General features: G+C 39.9%; 1 protein-coding gene across 1 annotated transcript in view; it reads right to left on the bottom strand.

The window, feature by feature from the left end:
* PITPNC1 (phosphatidylinositol transfer protein cytoplasmic 1) overlaps positions 1-10,496 on the bottom strand; it is a 113,639-nt gene extending 103,143 nt beyond the window's left edge. The window contains exon 1 of the mRNA XM_060271979.1: positions 10,379-10,496. Within this exon, the coding sequence (XP_060127962.1) occupies positions 10,379-10,438 (60 nt within the window). The 5' untranslated portion in view covers positions 10,439-10,496. The remainder of the gene's footprint in view (positions 1-10,378) is intronic.
* Between the last annotated feature and the right edge of the window lie 8,759 nt (positions 10,497-19,255).

The following is a 19,255-nucleotide window of genomic DNA, read 5'->3' as shown; positions in this document are numbered from 1 at the left end:
AAGCGGGACACCCTGGATTGACAGAAGCCACCCCAGCTTCTTATCCCAATTCAGGATGTCCTCTTTTGGCGCCTGGGGGACAAGCAGACGGGCAAGCACAGGCAGGGAGGAGCAAGCAGGTGAGTGATGAGGTTGTGGGTGGTGCTCCGATTTGCCCTCCCAAAATATTGGGGGGGGGTATGTTTAATTAAAAGCTCTTTAAAAATCTAAGCACACAGTGTTGACTGGATCACTGTCTATACGTTTACTGATAGTTTAAAAGAGCTCTCAAAGGTTAGTTAAACTTAGATAAGCCATACTGGTTCTGCTTCACCAAGACCTGTTTGTCCATATTCTTGGTACTCTTATCTTTAATGGTGCTTTCTACCAGTTTTCCTGGAGCAACTTGTAATTTCCCAGAACTCCCCTGGATCCTGTCTATTTCCAGTGCTTACATATGGAGGCTGATATTAGGGACAAGTTCATCTCAGCTATTTAAGAACTCTTGGATGGATGCCATCTGTGATTTAAAACAGTGATTTGTCTGTTTTAAATCTGTCAATAAGGCCCAGAACTTCATCTCATTGTTTATTTGCCTTCCTAAGAAAGTTAGTTCAAGGGCAGACAGCTGCTCTACATCTTTCACTGTAGAAACCAATCCAATGAATTCAGCTGCTCTGAAGTCGTCATCCCCCCCCCTTTTAAGCACACCTTTTACTCCTTTGCTACCCCACCTCGCTAGCTGGCTTCTTGCTTCTAACAAATTTAAATATTTTGCTGGTGGTGATTTTAATGTATTTAGCAAAGTGCTCCCCAAATACTTTTCATTGACTTGCATTTACTTTGCCAAAGTTTATGTTCCTTTTTGTTATTTCCATTTGGACAAGAGTTCAATTGTCTGAAGGAAACCTTGGCCCTGGAGTAGTTTTCCTGATAGTCAATAAACTTTCTAATTGAACTTCTATTATTGTGGTTTTGACTAACCCTAAGGCATTCTGAACAGATTTGATCTTCTTGACTTTCACTTTCCATTTTAGTTAGAAGTGCTGTGTAGCCTTGGGAAATTTTACAGTACAATATGTGGCAATAAGATCCTGTGGCTTGTTGACTTTGAAGGTGGATGCAAGTCTAGGGATTCAGTAAGCTTTTAACTAACTTGGACTGGTGGAAGTTTCATGAGGATGCAATGATACATGCTTTATTGGTAGCTGTTTCTTTCTTTTTATTTGTCAGTGTAATATTCTTTTCTATAATACAATGCCCTGTTACATTTCATTCATTATTGCCGAGTTTATCTCTTTTTAACATTTCTTTGCTTTGATTTAAATATATATTTCCAATTTATCTTATTTTTGGTTTAACTGGTCCCTTTCTGATTACCCTTTCTGATTACCCTTTCTGAAGCAAGCTAACTGGAGGGAAATTCAAGAACTAATTTGGGATAGCTGTGGACAGTAGCTAACCAGTAGATTCCATGAGTGATAGTTTAAGAAAAAGTTATACATGGTCATTTTGCTAGTGATGCCACTGTTCTCCTTTAAGAACTACAGTTTGTATAACATTATTTCTCAATTAGTATTCCAATGGTAGGGAGAAAGGAGTGGCCAGGGAACTCCTTTACCTGAAAAGCCCAGATGGAAGCTACAGTGGTACCTTGGTTCTCAAACTTAATCCGTTCCAGAAGTCCATTCCAAAACCAAAGCGTTCCAAAACCAAGGTGCGCTTTCCCATAGAAAGTAATGCAAAACGGATTAATCTGTTCCATACTTTTAAAAACCACCCTCTACAACATCAATTTAACATGAATTTTACTATCTAACGAGACCATTGATCCATAAAATAAAAACAATAAACAATATACTGTACTATAAAACAAATAAAGCAGTATTGTAGATGATAAAAACTAAAAAAAAAATTATTACCTGCACTGATGATAGTCAGTTTGGATGGGGGGCTTTTATCCATTTCCGCAGTCACACAATCAATCAATCAATCAATAGCTGAACTGGGTTCCACACAATCACAAAAACAAATTAACCGAAAAAGCCTCAAAAACAAAAAACGCAAAATAAATAGCAAAAACAAAAGCACCAAATATAAGCTCCAAATATCACCTCAGAACACTGCAATCGGAAACGGAAGGCTTGAATTACAATTGGGGGTGTGTGTGCAAATTAGCAATGCAACAGGAAACACAGAAATGGAAGGCTTGAATTACAATGGGGGGGAATTAGCAACACAACAGGAAACACAGAAACAGAAGGCTTGAATTACAATGGGGGGACGCAAATTAGCTGCGCAACAGTAAAAACAGAAGCTCAGGACTCAAACCAGAGCATGTTCGGCTTCTGCGAAAAAGTTCGGAAACTGGAACACCTACTTCCGGTTTTTACAACGTTTGGGTTCCAAGTTTTTTGTGAACTAAGCTGTTCGAAAACCGAGGTACTACTGTACAGTATTGTTATTATTATTATTATTATTATTATTATTATTATTATTATTATATTGATTTATTGAATTCATATACCACCCTTTACCCAGAGGTCTCAGGACGGTTCACAGAAAAGACTTACTGGACTCTCAACTTCTATAACTGAATATTTTGCTCACTGTTATGATTTTGGCTATCTTCCTGCACTACTGAATTATATTCTTTAATATTGGGTGTTTTATTGTGTTGTTTTACTGAAATCAAACTGTTTGGATTGATGCTGTTAAACTTGAAGGTGTTGTTGAACAGAAAATGTGGGATAAATTTTTATTTTAAAAAAACAATAAATACTATTGTACTTCAAGATAATGAATATGCTAAGCAGAATATATTTTCCTACATTTCATGCTCTTGCTTAAGAACCAGGAACGATCAACTCCTTTGGGCAAATATATACTCAGATGTTTCAGCCAGTGTCATAAAATCAATACTAAATTATACTATAGGGAATGTTTATATTGTAAACAATTGTTAGTTCTTTTTACTAGCTAGACAGGAATAACATTCATTATGGTTGTATTTTTTGAAAAAGAAACTGGCCTCAGGCTTACAAACTGGAGTGTCTTCAGCCTTAGGTGGGCAATCTCGTTCAGCTGAAATAGAGATGAGTGAACTAATTTAATAAGATATGTCATCCAACTTGGCAAGATTGCCCAAGAAAACATGTTTTGTAAGATCTGCCTTTGTTGGTTCATGGCCTAGTGCGAATGACCAAACATGGGCTTCTCAAGAGGACAAACCACAGGGCACACCTTGATTACAGCCCGTGATTTGTCTGGTAAACAGCTAAACCATGAGCCAAGCATTAGCTGACACATGAAGCTAAACTGCGGTTTGGTTCAGCACAGCAGCATAATGACCAGTGAAGAGCAAAGTAATACTATCCAGAGGCCTGCATGTTTGCTCATTTGTGTCTTGGTTTGGCTTAGTGGGCCTGTGAACAAACCAATGAAGTTTTTTGCCGATGTGTAAGTAGCTAAGATATTATTATTGTGTATTATTTATACCCCGCCCATCTGGCTGGGTTTCCCCAGCCACTCTGGGCGGCTTCCAACAAATACCAAAATACATTAAAATATCAGATTAAAAACTTCCCTAAACAGGGCTGCCTTTAGGTGTTTTCTAAATATCAGGTAGTTGTTTATCTCCTTGACCTCCGATGGAAGGGCGTTCCACAGGGCGGGCACCACTACCGAGAAGGCCCTCTGCCTGGTTCCCTGTAGCTTTGCTTCTTGCAGTGAGGGAACCGCCGGAAGGCCCTCGGCGCTGGATCTCAGTGTCCGGGCTGAACAATGTGGGGGAGACGCTCCTTCAGGTATATAGGACCGAGGTCGTTTAGGGCTTTAAAGGTCAGCACCAATACTTTGAATTGTGCTCAGAAACGTACTGGGAGCGGGATGCGGGTGGCTGTGGGTTAAACCACAGAGCCTAGGGCAGGCATCCCCAAACTTCGGCCCTCCAGATGTTTTGGACTACAGTTCCCATCATCCTCGACCACTGGTCCTCTTAGCTAGGAATCATGGGAGTTGTAGGCTAAAACATCTGGAGGGCCGCACTTTGGGGATGTCTGGCCTAGGGCTTGCCGATCGGAAGGTCGGCGGTTCGAATCCTTGCGATGGAGTGAGCTCCCGTTGCTCAGTCCCTGCTCATGCCAACCTAGCAGTTCAAAAGCACAAAATGCAAGTAGATAAATAGGTACTGCTCCGGCGGGAAGGTAAACAGTGTTTCCGTGTGCTGCTCTGGTTCGCCAGAAGCGGCTTAGTCATGCTGGCCACATGACCTGGAAGCTGTACGCTGGCTCTCTTGCCCAGTAAAGCGAGATGAGCGCTGCGACCCCAGAGTCGTCCGCGACTGGACCTAATGGTCAGGGGTCCCTTTACCTTTACCTAAGTAGCTAAGATAGGGCTGGGCGTTATCTGGTTTTCAACATCACAACATATAACAATGTCTGAAATAAGGATGGAGCTATGTAGAGGCATTGGCTGGCTTCATGGGTTTTTCCCACATTATGATTTTTGCATAGTGAGCACACACACACACACACACACACACACACACACACACACACCATGATTTGCGATATATTACCAGGTCAAAAATTATAAAACCAATATCACGATATGGACTTCAAACCAGTTTTGGACGATATATTGATATATCGCCCAGCCCTATACGTAATGGGACCTACAACAAAATGTTGCAGTGTGGAAGCCTCCTGTTCACCATATTCCATTCTACTTCCCCCATTTCTTATTCTACAACAGTCAGTTAGCATTCCATTGCTCCTGAGCACACTCAGTTTTCATTAGGTTTTGTACCCTCCCCCCATTTTTAAAAAATTGTACTTCCACAAATCTCAGGATTATCCTGAGCCTGCTAATCTCTGTCTCTTGCACACAAATGGCATCATTGTGGTTACATGTTAGTATAATAGATATGATTCATCAGAGTTCTACATGCATTGGGGAAAAACTGTAATCATAATGGAAAATTTTACCACAAAACTACTGAAGATGGGATTCTGACATTTTACTCAGCTCACTCAAGTCACATGAGACTTTGAACAAATATATTAACTAAAAAAAATTCCCTCCAGTTTGGTATGACAAACTTAGTTGGTCTATAAGGTGCTACTGGAAGGAATTTTTTTATTTTGCTTTTACTATGGCAGACCAACACGGCTGCCTACCTGTAACTACCGTAAATATATTAACTGTTCAATGAAAAAGTCCCCTTTGATGATGAATGTTTAAAGGTCATATGCTCATAGCCTTTTTAAAAAACTAAAGGAAAGTAACAGGACAGCAAAGAAGCCAAGGGAAGCAACAGTTAGTTACTAACATCTTAATCACACAATGTTCTTGTATATTTACCATTGCTTTCTGTACAAAAGAACAATAGTTAAAAAGAACATTATCAAGATTACTTAGGCTACAGTCTCAGAAGAGGAACAGAGCCCTCAAGAAACACACTCCAAGGCAGACTAATTTAAATCAGTTTTCAAGTTTTCTATCAAATGTTTACTGAACAAAAATGCATAAAAACTGGTTGCTTTTGAAACTAATTAACTTCTATATTACCAGGGCATAATCCAAAATTGCTTCTCATGCAACTAACATGTATTTTCTACTACACAATGTAGAGATGAAGCAATGTAGAGATGAAGCCTGATCTATATATATATATACGTAAGGACACTAAGCAAGCTCAGATACGTGAGCTCTATCTTAAGCCTATCTTAAAACGCATCTTGGTACATCAAAACATGATTTGATTTTACATGCACAAGCCAAAGGTGAGGCCCATGTTTGTGTGCTTCCATTTGCCCTTCATGCATAGGGCTTCCCCTGTCCCCTACCTTTGTTTCAGGCAGCCAGCTTGCCAGTTTTATCCAAACTGGAAAACTAGATTGTGTTTGCCTTGCAAAACAGAATTAGAAACCAAATTTCCAATTCTGTTTTGCGGAGAAAGCACAAACCATAGTTTGCCAACTAAAACGTCAAACAAAGTTTTATCTCAAACCACGAAAGGAGGCAGGAAGTGCAAGAACAAGGAACAAAACGAGGGAGGGGCAGTAATCAAACCCAATAATCCAGCTACGCATAATGTCAAACTGTTTGATGTCACATCTGAATCACCGCAGTGTGTTTGATAGTCAGTTTTAAGTGCTTAGAATGTAGGCTTTGTTTGTGTTACATTCAGATATAATTTTAAACCAGGTTACTTTATAGAAACACTATCGCAAACTTCCAAGTAAAATAATTAAAATTAACTGTTAGTGGAGTTAAGTTTTTCCTCATCCAGGGTGGCATCCTGTTCAGATCTGAAAGTATGTATAATTTCAATGCCTATATGCGAAGTTGTCCATAACTTGTTGCAGATAGCCAAAATTACTAATTCATTGTAATTGTTTGGGACAGTGAGCTCAGCACAGATACTGTGTAAGAGTGAAATATAGACTAACATACATACGTAGAAGTAAGGTCCATTAAGTTCAATAGGACTCATTCCCAAATTAGTGTGCATCGGATTGCAATTTTATTCACAGTATAAAGTAGCAGCAAACTGTACCAATGCATATCCACAAATCTTTGTTAAAAGATGGTTTTGCATTTGACACACTTTGATGGTACTACAGGAATACTTATACTTAAATCTACTTAAGCTGCCCTTGAAGAGGCATCAAAGGTTTTCAGATATTTACACAACACCTGGGGTTTTTATTCTCACTCATACAAAACTATTATCTTCAAACTCCTAGCATAGAAACTTTTGAAAATGGGAAATTGGGGGGGGGTGAGTAGGGGTCGCTTTAAGGTTGTAAATGTCCACAAATGGCTAACCCAGAAACACAGTGGTTATTTTTTTATTGACTAATAATTCATTTGGAATTATTTGCAAACCTGTTTTAAACACTAGAATGCTGGCTTTGCTGGGAAGGCTGGAAAAGATAAGAAACTACTGAAGGAAAAACCAACACAACAACCAATTACATGTACCTCCAGCAAACAAAGTATGAGCTTGCTATTTCCCAACAGGTTCACTATCTGCAGATGTACGGAATACTATGTAGCCAGCTCAAATACACACAGATACAAAGTAGATTGCACTGGAAACCTCAAAACTGCATTTCTCTTTAGTTGTTTTACACAAGGAAGGCAGAAATTGGGTACTTTTGATACATTTCACTGCTGCTTCTGCAACAACCCAAACGTTTCATGCCAGATAGTCCAAGCAGGCTTCCAAAACACATGGAGTGCAAGTGCTGTTTATTTATTTTTTACAGAAAAAAGATACCTGCAACAATCTAGTAGTGATATTCTTACCACAATTGTATATATTTCTGCATCAAAAGATGAGAACAAAGTTCTATGGAAGAATATGCTCAATGCTCCCCCTTGTGGACTACAGTACTGTCAGGTGTTGTTTTTTTAACAAAAATAAAATGAATGTATTTGTGCATTGTCAAGAGATGAAACGGAAAATAAACTTCCATGATAAGGACTGAACAATTAGAACAACAAGCATAACATTGTAATATGAATCTGAAAACAAAGGGGAAGTTAGATGTTCACTGTATGTACATCATCACAACTTTACTCCAGTAAATATAAACATTCATCAAAGCTGTAGCTTATGTACTGAAGTCTTGTTGCCTTCTGAATATATAACTACCATGATCAACATATTTAATGTTGTTTTGCCTTTGTCTGCCGTTTGCTCTCAATATGTGTTCTATTTAAATACAGTATGTGTATGCTACACTCAGTACCTAAATACACTGTGCTTTAGTTAAAATATATCAACAATGGAATGGCTACATTAAAAGTTTCACTAGAAGAACTGAAGCTCACTTACAAATGCTACTTTACATAGGAGAAACTTTGAAAAATTATCACACATCTAAATCTGAAGTAGGGAAGGAGCACGTTTTGAGAACAGGATGACTTAACCAAACATTTTTATTTTATTTTATTTTTGAAATTTCACTGGATTAATTCTTGCCACATGGATTTCATTCCAAATCAGTCCTGCTCAAAGTATGCATACCTGCTTATGTTTGCATGTGTGTTCTTAGCAAAGCTTAGTAGCCAATCAGAACTCTGATGACACAGTAAATTGGTATATTTACTTTTTGCTTGCATGCACTTTCCTTCCATCGCAACAGAAATACGACTCCATGAACTAGAGTGGAGGGGAAAATCATTTCATAATAGTAGAAAGAACCCAATAAAACACCGTGGTCATTTATTAACTCTTCTCCACTCCAGTCACATTCAGGAACAAATGCTAAAACAAAGCGCTAAGCATTAACATCCACTGCACTTACCTCTTCAACCGTCAAAGGCATACAGATCCGGTACTCCTTCATGAGCATATTCCTTCACATTAAATGCAAATCAGCAATTTAGGAGAAACGTAATCACAGTGCACCCCAACTGCAGCAACAACAAAAAGGGGGGGATTCTTTATATATATATATCTTTTAAAAATCAGCAAGGTCTACAGCACACTATAGTCTGTGTGCTTGACAATGTATGTAGAAATTGCCACTGCCACCATCAAGAAAGCTGATCTAGCAAAAAAAAGGGGGGAGAAATAGAATTTCTTCTATCTTCCAGTTTTCCTGCTTCAAACTGAGATCATGTGATTTTTCACTCACACATACACAAACGAGTCTCAAACATAAAATGCTATCATAGTGAATGGAGAGACATCCACTAAAAATCCATTAAAATCTACAATTTCTTTCCAGTTGCATCAAGACATTCCTAGAGCAGCCGAGGTGGGGGAGGAAGTAAAAATAAATGAAACAGTCCACAGATGTTAATGTCACCAGCAGCGGCAGCACACTGAATCAGCAGCAGCAAAGATGCAAAGCTTATTTCCAAGACAAAGGGTTTATAACGTTTCCTTCCCAGGCTGGTAAACAAGGCTCTCTCTCCCCGCCTTACTGTACTAAAGCTGATGTTATGCTGTTCAGCATTACTGCACCCTGAGGGAGAGACAGGATGTGTCTTGGGTTTTCCTTCCACCTTTGATCGTTCTTGAGGGCTGGGTTTCCCCCACCAGAGCTGTGTGTACGTACTGGTCGGGTCCTATCTGGTCGTGCTGATAAGTCTCTGCAGCAGCAGCCTTAGAAAGGGTGTGAGTGTGTCTGACATCAGCAGCCACAGCAGGAAGGATGGCCCCATCCGGCCAATAGGGAAATGGCATGGGGGGGGAAACGCAAACGTTTTAAACAAAACAGCATGTCTCTGCTGAAGTGTCAGCCAGCACAAGGAAAGCAAGCTGCAACTGAATTCAAATAAAATCCAAAGGGATAATTGCTTTCTCCCCACTCTCCACACACCTCCCCTCCCCTTTTGGTTCTTGCAGATTGATTTCAGGCCATTTAGAAAAATGCAAGGAGCAGCAGTTGAGTGAAACTGACATACAGTATATGACTAATTTAGAGGCAATTCCAGACAGCGACTAAGCTGTTCCTAGAGATCCGGAGGAACCTTTGCTGGATGTGTTTAGAAATAAAACTAAGCATGAGATACATGCAAGAAGAAAACTCTTCTTCACTGGAGACAACAACACCTGCAAAATCTTTTATGTATGGCATTTTTTAAAATTCCTGTTGTAATAAACCAAGAACGGTTATAGTGGTGGTGGTCCCACCTCTACTCACAGTTCCACCAGCCGTTTTATGGTGTTCTATTGCCTGCTATCTGTGGAGCCTTGGGGCATGATGCATTTCACACAACAGCTACAATTTTGCTGGAGCGTTTAATAGTAGCAAAGGAGTGTCTTGTGTCCTTTGTGGTTCCTGACAAACTTCTAGAGACACTCAAACAAAAACAAATGACCCATGGGAAAAAAGAATCCCTTAAGAGGATAATCACCCAAAGCACCTGAAGAGTTTTAAAGCATCAATATACACTCCAAAGAAATACCTTCAAAACCCTCCATGATTGCCTGCCCCCCATCTGAAACATCTCTGCTCTTACACCCCAACAGATCTCTTCCTGTTTCACTTGACCAGTTCTACCAACCTCATGGAAGGTCTCCTGCTCCTTGAAACAATTGCACCCTTTCTTCCTTGACTCCTCTAATGGCTTGGAGCTGCCTTCCAGAATGCCTCAGTGCAGCCACTTTCTGTGTTTCCTACAAATCCCAATTCAAAATTCATACTTTTTTGAAAGCATTTGGAACAACCCCGTGGGCCCAATACCATATTATAATGAAGCCAAAGTATATGTAATTGAAATAATCACATATCCCTTCACCAGGGGCAAAGCTAGGCGTTATTTCACCCAGGTCAAAGACCCAGTTTGGCACTCCACAATGGGCATTTGTACACGCACGCACACACACACACACAGCCCAGCTAGTTCCCCATAGCTACGGCTCTGCCTTTACCTGTCTGTGCCAGCTTCTATTTCCCATCCCCTTTCTTTGGCAGTTTCCTATGGGTGACATCCAGTTGTGGCAGCCTGATTGCGCAAAGAGCTTTTGCTCACAACAAACAGGACTTCTGTTCCACTCCTTCCCTCTGCGCACGCGCACACACACACTCCAGAGAAATCTTCCAGAGAAATCAGGGACAAGAGAGGTTGTGACTTATGAAGGGCTGTTGGATCATACCCTATGTAGCTGTTGTTACATTGAAAGCCAAATGAGATAGGGAACAGCCAAACTTCTTCTTTGTAAATGACCATGTAGATAATGCCATTAATATGTCTTAATTGCATTCTATGCAGATCTGATTTCAAAAACAGCAACTGCACTGGTCTGCAAAGGCTTGGAAGCAGCATAGTAACAACAGCAGCCCATATTCAACGGTAGTGCTTCTGCTTTTACCAGTACCATAATTGTGCAACTTCTGCAGAAGCAGAACAACATCTCAGCATTTGTTTTCACTGTTATATCTCATGCTAGAATGTTGTAGGAGAAAACAGCCCTTGCATGAGTAGAAAATGACTTCTATCCAAACTATGTTTTTTGTAAGTCATTCTGAGAAAAGCAGAGGATAGGTGTTCTAAATAAATAAATCTTACTGCCATGCTGAAATAACATCTGAAAGAAACTAAAAGCAAGTGATGAAAGATGGATTATGTAAAAACAGGTCATTTTTCTTTTCTACTTCCTCAATCTTTGAGTTAGGAATCATGAACTAGAAGGCTTTTGTTCTGATCTACGACAGGATTTTGCAACAAACTGAATAATAATAATAATAATAATAATAATAATAATAATAATAATGCAGCTATTGCAATATTAAGCTTGTATTCTTAAAAAGAAATGTGTAAGTCCTTTACAGTATAAATATAAAAGGACAGCACAGGACATACAAAAACAGGATATAACAACCTCACCCATTTCCTTTTTGAGCAGCATTTCATTAACAGCCCCCAAGTCTGTAAAGCAGCCATAGCTTCTCATATCAGTTAGAAATGCCTCAATGAAAACACATTGCCATTATTATCTTCTTTTAGCAGGCATAATCCTTTCCCACTTTTGAAGCAAGCAACATTCAACAGATAAAAAGCTGATACGTTTTAATTATATTTGAATGTCAACATTTAAAGCTCATTCATTAACATGCATAACTTATATTCTCAAATTGCCCCTGAAAATTACGTCATGTAAATTATGTGTGCACTTCCCAAAATGTAACCGTGATCTTGAAGAACCAGTAACCAAAACATTTACATATAAAAATACATTAAGTACTAAAAATAAGAATGAGAGACTAACAGTGCAGTCCTAACCACATCTACTCAAAAGCAAGTACTATTGAATTCAATGGTGTTTTCTCCCAGGAAAATGGGTTAGGATTGCAGCCAAAGTTATTTCTATATCTTTAATACTTTTGCAATGAAACATCACCACAATTGGCATTGTACCTCCTTATAGTACATGAGGACTCTTGTTAGAATGCCAGCTGTCTTTTTTTCCACCCCAAAAAATAGATGAAGGCAGTACTTTCTACTGAAGAATACCTGAAATCAGTTACCAAAACTTGAATTTACAAGATGCAACTATGAAAGTTAAATTTCCTTACAAATATCAAACAAAATTTGAAATTCAGATTTGCCTACTGTATATGCAACCTTAGGATCTGTAAACCTTAGTCCAGAGACAAACACTGCCATCTAGTGGTAATATAAGCCACTTCAACTCTTCTGCACTCCAATGCACACTCAGCTAGAAGGCCCACTGGTGGCTTAATATATATAACAAAGAAATGCCTGCTCCACTGTTACCCAGAGGAAATAGCTATATTTAGAATTCATATTCTTTTATGGCTACAGTACATTATAATTTTAGATTACGTTGACTTTTAATGCAGCTATAAATTTGGCCATTGAACCACAAAAAATAGAATAAAGGCTACTCTCAAATTACTATGTTTGACCACATTCTCACATTTTTTGTGTATGGGCTTCTTGCTCTACATGCTCCTGTGGTGCAAGCAAAAGCTTGCACTGCAGCTACTATCATAGTGTCTTACATGAAGCAAACAGGGCTTGGTTAACACTCACAAACTTTGCATGTGAAAGCAAGGAGAAAACCAACACACACACACACCCTCAATTCCTAGATAAATCTACATCAGAATGTGGAGCTGCAGAGGTTCTCTGCAGGCTGTAGGGTGGGATGCAAGAACCATGAAAACAGAGGTGGATTCAGGGCAGCGTGACCGGTTCTGCCACAGTGGACGCTGAGCCTAGGGGGTACAGCAGGGCGTTGCAAATATGACATAGTGAATTGAGCAGAACGGAAGGCGAGAGGCAGGGTGTATGCCAAATTTGGGTCTTGCACAGGGCACTGCTGAAATTCAAAAGACCAAAGCCCTTCCCTGATGAAAAATCCTATTGAATTACTTGAATGAGTTCCTTCATTACTGAAGGGTGATAAGGGTGGGTCTGCTCCCAGAATCAAACAATAGCTCCAACACCCACACAATGCTCCATGCAGCATAGCACTAGCTCAGTCTCTTAGTACCAGTTTGTGCTTTAGAAATACCAGTACACATGAAAATAGCTTACTCAGTTCAGTGGTGGTATAACATCAGAGAGACAGAAGACCATGACATCACAGCTCTCTTTTGTGATGAGCCAGGATGGCTATGTTCTACCTCCACTATTGGAAGCAGTATGCCTCTGAATGCCCAGTTGCTGGGAATCACAAGTGGGCAGAGTGCTGTTGCGCTCAGGCCCTGCTTTTGGGCTTCCCATAAGCATCTGGTTGGCCACTGGGAGAAGAGGAAGCTGGGCTACATGGGCCAGTGGCCCGATATAGCAAGCTCAACTTACATCCTTATAGGAAAAATGATTTTACATAAGGAAGGATTTGCACTTATTACAATGCATTTGCACTTACTACGATGTAAGACCCTCCCGAATCTTATAATTGAATTGTCTAATTCAATTTTTATTTTCATATAATGCACACATATCACATATATACACGATTTACATATTTACAATTAGTAGCACAACATACAGACCATTCGCTTATTGTTTCATTCCATTACAAACCGACTCCAGTTAATCTTAAATTATCTCAATTTTATACCAGCAGTGAAAAAGTTTTAAATAGATTCAGATTATGCTTATGCTTCATGTAATTAGTGAGGAGGAACCCAGTTCTCTCAAACTGTTTGTTCCATCTTCCTTTTCTTAATCCAGCGGTGTGGATAATAACTGGATCAGTGTGATATATATATTTAGAATATAAAATATCCTACACATGCTTAAATTCAGATGAGAAACTGCTTTATAGAGCTTCTGTTTTTGTTCTTGGAAAACATTTTAATACTACATCCATAGGCTGCACAGAAGCAGAACTTGATAGTTTATATGTTAAGAAGTCTAAGCGCTCCTGCTGTGTTATGACTAATGTATTAAGATGTTGACCCACTGAAATGATATAAGGTGTCAAGGCAATAGTAGCATCTGTCATATGTTGTGATTACAAGTGCTAAATATTCCTCACCCTCTAAATACAAAAGCAGAAGAGCCACCGCAGAAGAGATTATGTTTAGGCAGATGAAAGAGGAGAATGGTGAGAGAGATTGTGGGAGACGACCCCATAGGGAAAATCTAGGGTGAGCTAATGAAAATCAAAACTATTCAAAATCATCACTGAAAATGCCAATTTAAACAGGGAGAGCCTATCACTAGGGGGTGAAGCAATTATCCCAGTCTGCAAATGCTCTAAAGTAGCACCAACCGCAGTGGCAGACTCTCAGCCATTTCTCTTGCACGCACACCCCAGCCACTCCCCTTTGTTGGAGATCCAAGCAATGTTTCCCATAGGCCTGCAACACCAACCCTAAAATATTTCCTTATTTATTTATATACTGCTTCAAACTGAAATACTGAAGTATCTTACACAAAATCATCAACTACACAAACCACAGTAAGATCCCATTTCAAATGCAAAATACAGTTACAAATGCATAGCTGAGTAAACACTGTATGGAGGCGAAATACAATCCAACCTTTGTCTGGCAAAGCCTGGGCAAGATAGAAAGCTTTCACTAAGTAAAGATTTGGTGCTTATTTGAAAAAGGGTAAGGATTACCCAACCCAAGGCTTGGGGGTGAGGGACTGCCAACTACTCCACTTAGCATCTCCACCACCAATTCCCCAGCAGGCTGCGGTGCTCAGGCAGGAGCATATAGGAGTCCCCAATAACCAAGTCCTGTGCCATATAGGGCTTTGTGTGCAACTACCATAACTTCAATTTGAACCGATAGCAAAGTGGCAGTGTCAATTACTTGAACAAGGGTATCACATATTGCTGTTAGGCTGCTCCACAAAGCAGCCCAGCAGTCACATTTTGTACCAGTTGCAGCTTTCAGACTAATTCGAAGGGTAGATAGATCTATATTTAGTGTAGCGATTATCTTCAGGTTACCACGGCATAAACCACTACAGCTCGGTTATCCCATTCCAGGAAAGGTTGTAGGTCACGCACCGGCTAAATGTGGATAAAGGCACTCCTGCCCACTTAGCTCTCCAGTGATAATAATGGATGGAGGAGCACCCCCAGGCTATGCCCCTAATCCTTCAGGGGAAGAATAACTATCTGCAGAACAGAGATCCCAAACCCAGGAACTACCCATTCATAGGGCTTCCATTTTGTCAGGATTCAGCTTCAGTGTATTAGCCGTCATCCAGGCCATTACTATTTCCAGGCACTGATTCTGCGCATGTACAGGCACTGATTCTGCGCATGTACAGCCACACTTGATTCAGGCATTGCACAGAAACAGAGCTGTGAGCATCAACATGCTGGCAACACTCATGTGCAGCAAATCTCCTAATTATTATCATCAGTGGCTTCATAAAGATGTTAAAGAGCACTGGGGATAGAATAGTACCTTGTGACACTCGACAGTTCAACGGTCAAGGAGCCAAAATGCAATCTTTGACCTGCTGCCTACAGGTGCACCAGATAATGTTATCTTATTGACAGTGTTGAAGTTAAGATTCCACTGCCAGTCCAGTTGAGGACATCTTGTCCTTTGCCTCAGACAGCAAAGTATCTTGGGCTGGACTAAAATTAAAGTAAGTGCTGTCATTGGCGGAACTGGCGCTTCTACACTGTACCCATTCGGTATTTGTAAGAACTTGACTATTTAATGTGATAGTACCTGCCCTTTAGAACTCTTTGCCTATTGAGATCAAGCAGATGCCTTCACTGTCCTCTTTTGGGTGCCTGCTAAAAACATTCTTGCTTAGACAAACTCACCCAGATGCTTAGAAGGTTAAGGTAATATTAATCTATTTTAGCATTTTACGGAAACCTCGTTTTTAATATATCAACCAATAAGTAACAGATTTTCTCCCTGCTGTTAAAAACAACATTAAATTGTCTCAAAAAATTCTTTCAAAAACCTATCCCTAGGGATATTATAACGGGAACAAAATAACACATAAGGAACAATATCCTCCCTCTGCCTGGCCACAAATACAAAAACAATGGTTTACAAGGTATTTCACTATATCTCCTCCTCTCTAAATATGCTACGAGCATGGCTTGAAATTTCAACAATATATGCATTCCTCTTTGTGCCAACAGAAAATTTGACAAAGTAGGAAGACCACAATCAGATTTAACAGAATAAAACGGCAAAAATGGCAGTTCAGCAATTAACATCTGGTTACCAAAAGGTCCCACTCTTTAACTTTATTTTTTATGCACAACTTTGCAGATATAGGAGTAACAGCCTCAAGGTCATCAGGAAAGAGTCCATAAAGATTAAAATCAAGTTTCAGCTATCTTTTATTTTCTGAACAAGCATGCACGCTAAGCGATCGCGCTAACAATTAAAACTTATCTGCTTGCAACTAAACATTTATTTTAAAATCTTTCATTTTGCTATCCATACAAGGTTCTCACAGCAGTTTTGAAACTGAAAAACAAATATGCATCATCTGCCAGTAAATTCCTACGCTTGAGGTGTATGTTTTTAGGACCCACCTATGGTTGGAAGTGGTTTTAAATAGTTTTTATATAGTGTTTTAATCCTGTAACCTGCCCTGGGATCTTACGGTGAAGAGTGAGTAATAAATAAATTATTAATAGTAACAATGAACTCATGTAATTAAAAAGAAAAATAACACAAATAACCAAATTGTCACAGTATATAAATGAACTATAAATGCAGCAGTAAATTATTAGCAATTAATTATCCAATTTAAATAAAAATGTCTGATGTATTATTATTTCAAAAGTCATTGATTTATATCCACCCTGGCGCAGGCAATGAAGAATGAAGCAGAGTTACAGTCTGAACCCATACAGAAATTAATAGGGTTAAGCTTATCTCTGCATAGATCAGTATCTTAACCTTACAACAACTTTACTGGGCAGGTTATACAGGTTTATGTTACGATGGACAACAGAGTAACAATGTGAAATAGTATTGTCATCAAACTTGACCTTGAAGTTTGTAAAGAAAATTAGTAGATTACACTAATGTCAATAAATTGCAAAGCAGAACCACCACATAAATGAAACATTTTTTTGGCAAAGAAACAGAAAGCCAAACAGTTTTTTTCAAAGCTGGGAAAACCGGGGGGGGGGACAAGGCACAGGAATGTGGTTTTTAATATTCTGGATATCTAACAGGCAGTTTTGCCCCCTCCTTTTAAAGGAGGAGTGGCCACTGTAATATGTTTTTAACTACAAGAATACTCCTACTTCCCTGAAGAAAGTAAAGCAACATAAAAGACAGGGAAAAGCTCCCACAAACCAGCGCTAAAGTAGCTTACAAATCCACTCAGTTTTATCATTTAACTACTATGATTGGATAAGTAAGATTGAAACACTACACACTCTTACTTGGGAGAAAGTCCCACTAAACATACTGAGTAAACAGCATCAGGCAAGCAAGGCATTAAGAATATGTGTGAACAAGATACTTTCAGTATTTAAATAATAATATACTATAAATGCGAGTAAGATGTTTTTAAGCAGCAGCAACCTCTCCTTTTTGTCAAGTCTAGCAAACTCAGTTTTAGCATATTGTTATGGGTTTGTGGGCACCAGACTACCCTAAATTTCTGGGTCCAGTAGGGGTTAGAATTTAATCAAGGCAAATGTTGAAATATAAAACCAAGCCAGTTTCTCGATCAGGAAATTGCCTGGGGTGATGGACCATTTGGAAGACAAAAGGAAGTAATGAACCATTAGGAAAGCTAAATGAGAAGGGACCCTGTGCCAGACAGCAAATAGAAGGGCCCCTCCTTCTTTCAGCTCATAGAACAGGGGTAGGCAACCTAAGGCTCGTGGGCCGGATGCGGCCCAATCGCCTTCTAAATCCGGCCCGCGGATGGTCTGGGAATCAGCATGTTTTTACCGTACATGAGTAGAATGTGTCCTTTTATTTAAAATGCATCTCTGGGTTATGTGTGGGGCCTGCCTGTTGTTTTTACATGAGTAGAATGTGTGCTTTCATTTAAAATGCATCTCTGGGTTATTTGTGGGGCATAGGAATTTGTTCATTCCCCCCCCCCAAAAAAAAATATAGTCCAGCCCACCACATGGTCAGAGGGATGGTGGACCGGCCCATGGCTGAAAAAGGTTGCTGACCCCTGTCATAGAAGAACAAAAGGCAGGGTTGAGTGGGCTGTTGGGGGGGGGAAGCGGTTGCAGGCTGTTAAAAGTCGGTAAGCTAAAGAGAGGGATGGCTGAGTGGGTTGGACTAGATGACTCTCAGGGTCCCTCCAACTCTACAATTCTGTGATTTTGTTTTAATCTAGAGTTGAGTCTACAGGAAAAACAAGGCCTTCTTGGGGGTGTTAATGCTGCGAACCCCTCCATTGTAGGCTCAGGTTGTAAATATGTGTAAATAAACCATATACAGTGGAACCTCGGTTTATGAACACCTCGGTTTACGAATTTTCAGTTTATGAACGCCGCGGACCCATCTGGAACGGATTAATTCACTTTCCATTACTTTCAATGGGAAAGTTCGCTTCAGTTTATGAACGCTTCAGTTTTTGAACAGACTTCCGGAACCAATTACACCCATGCTTCGGGTTAAGTACGCTTCAGGTTGAGTACTCCGCGGACCCGTCTGGAATGGATTAATCCACTTTCCATTACTTTCAATGGAAAAGTTCGCTTCAGTTTATGAACGCTTCAGTTTAAGTACTCCGCGGACCGTCTGGAACAGATTAATCCACTTTCCATTACTTTCAATGGGAAAGTTCACTTCAGTTTATGAACAGACTTCCGGAACCAATTGTTTTCATAAACCGAGGTACCACTGTATCACAAAGACACCTCTGTCTCCTCTGTGCCTCATTCACAAAGGGAAACACAGACAGACCCTGGTTAAACAAGCCCAGAACCCCAGGAATCTCACAAGAGCTTTTCAAACTGCATTTCTGCCTTTCACACATGCAATCCAGCAGGAGGAGGGAAAGTGCAAATGGATTGTAAGTGGTACATATGAAATCTGTGTAGTGCACCCTACCTACAGTACATGCAAAATTTCTTGTGCTCCGGCATCTTTTCATCTGTTCACTACTGATCTAAGGACTATCATGTGCAGTGGCATAGTACAAGCAGGACAGCACATTCCTAGCCATTGGACCCTCCTGTACCTGTCTAGGCATGCCAAAATACTCACCCACCCCACTGCTTGTGCCACTGATTAGGAACCTAGGAAGTCTGTCTACCTCAGGAACCTTACAGAGCCTGTCTACCTCAGTATCATAACCATGATTAAGAACAATTCAGACAAGGGGCTTTCCCAGACCCAGTCCTACC

Source organism: Zootoca vivipara, chromosome 2 (assembly GCF_963506605.1).
Source record: "Zootoca vivipara chromosome 2, rZooViv1.1, whole genome shotgun sequence".
Lineage (NCBI taxonomy): Eukaryota > Metazoa > Chordata > Lepidosauria > Squamata > Lacertidae > Zootoca > Zootoca vivipara.
The sequence above is the reverse complement of the archived record's forward strand: the minus strand, read 5'-3'. Positions and strand labels throughout refer to the sequence as shown.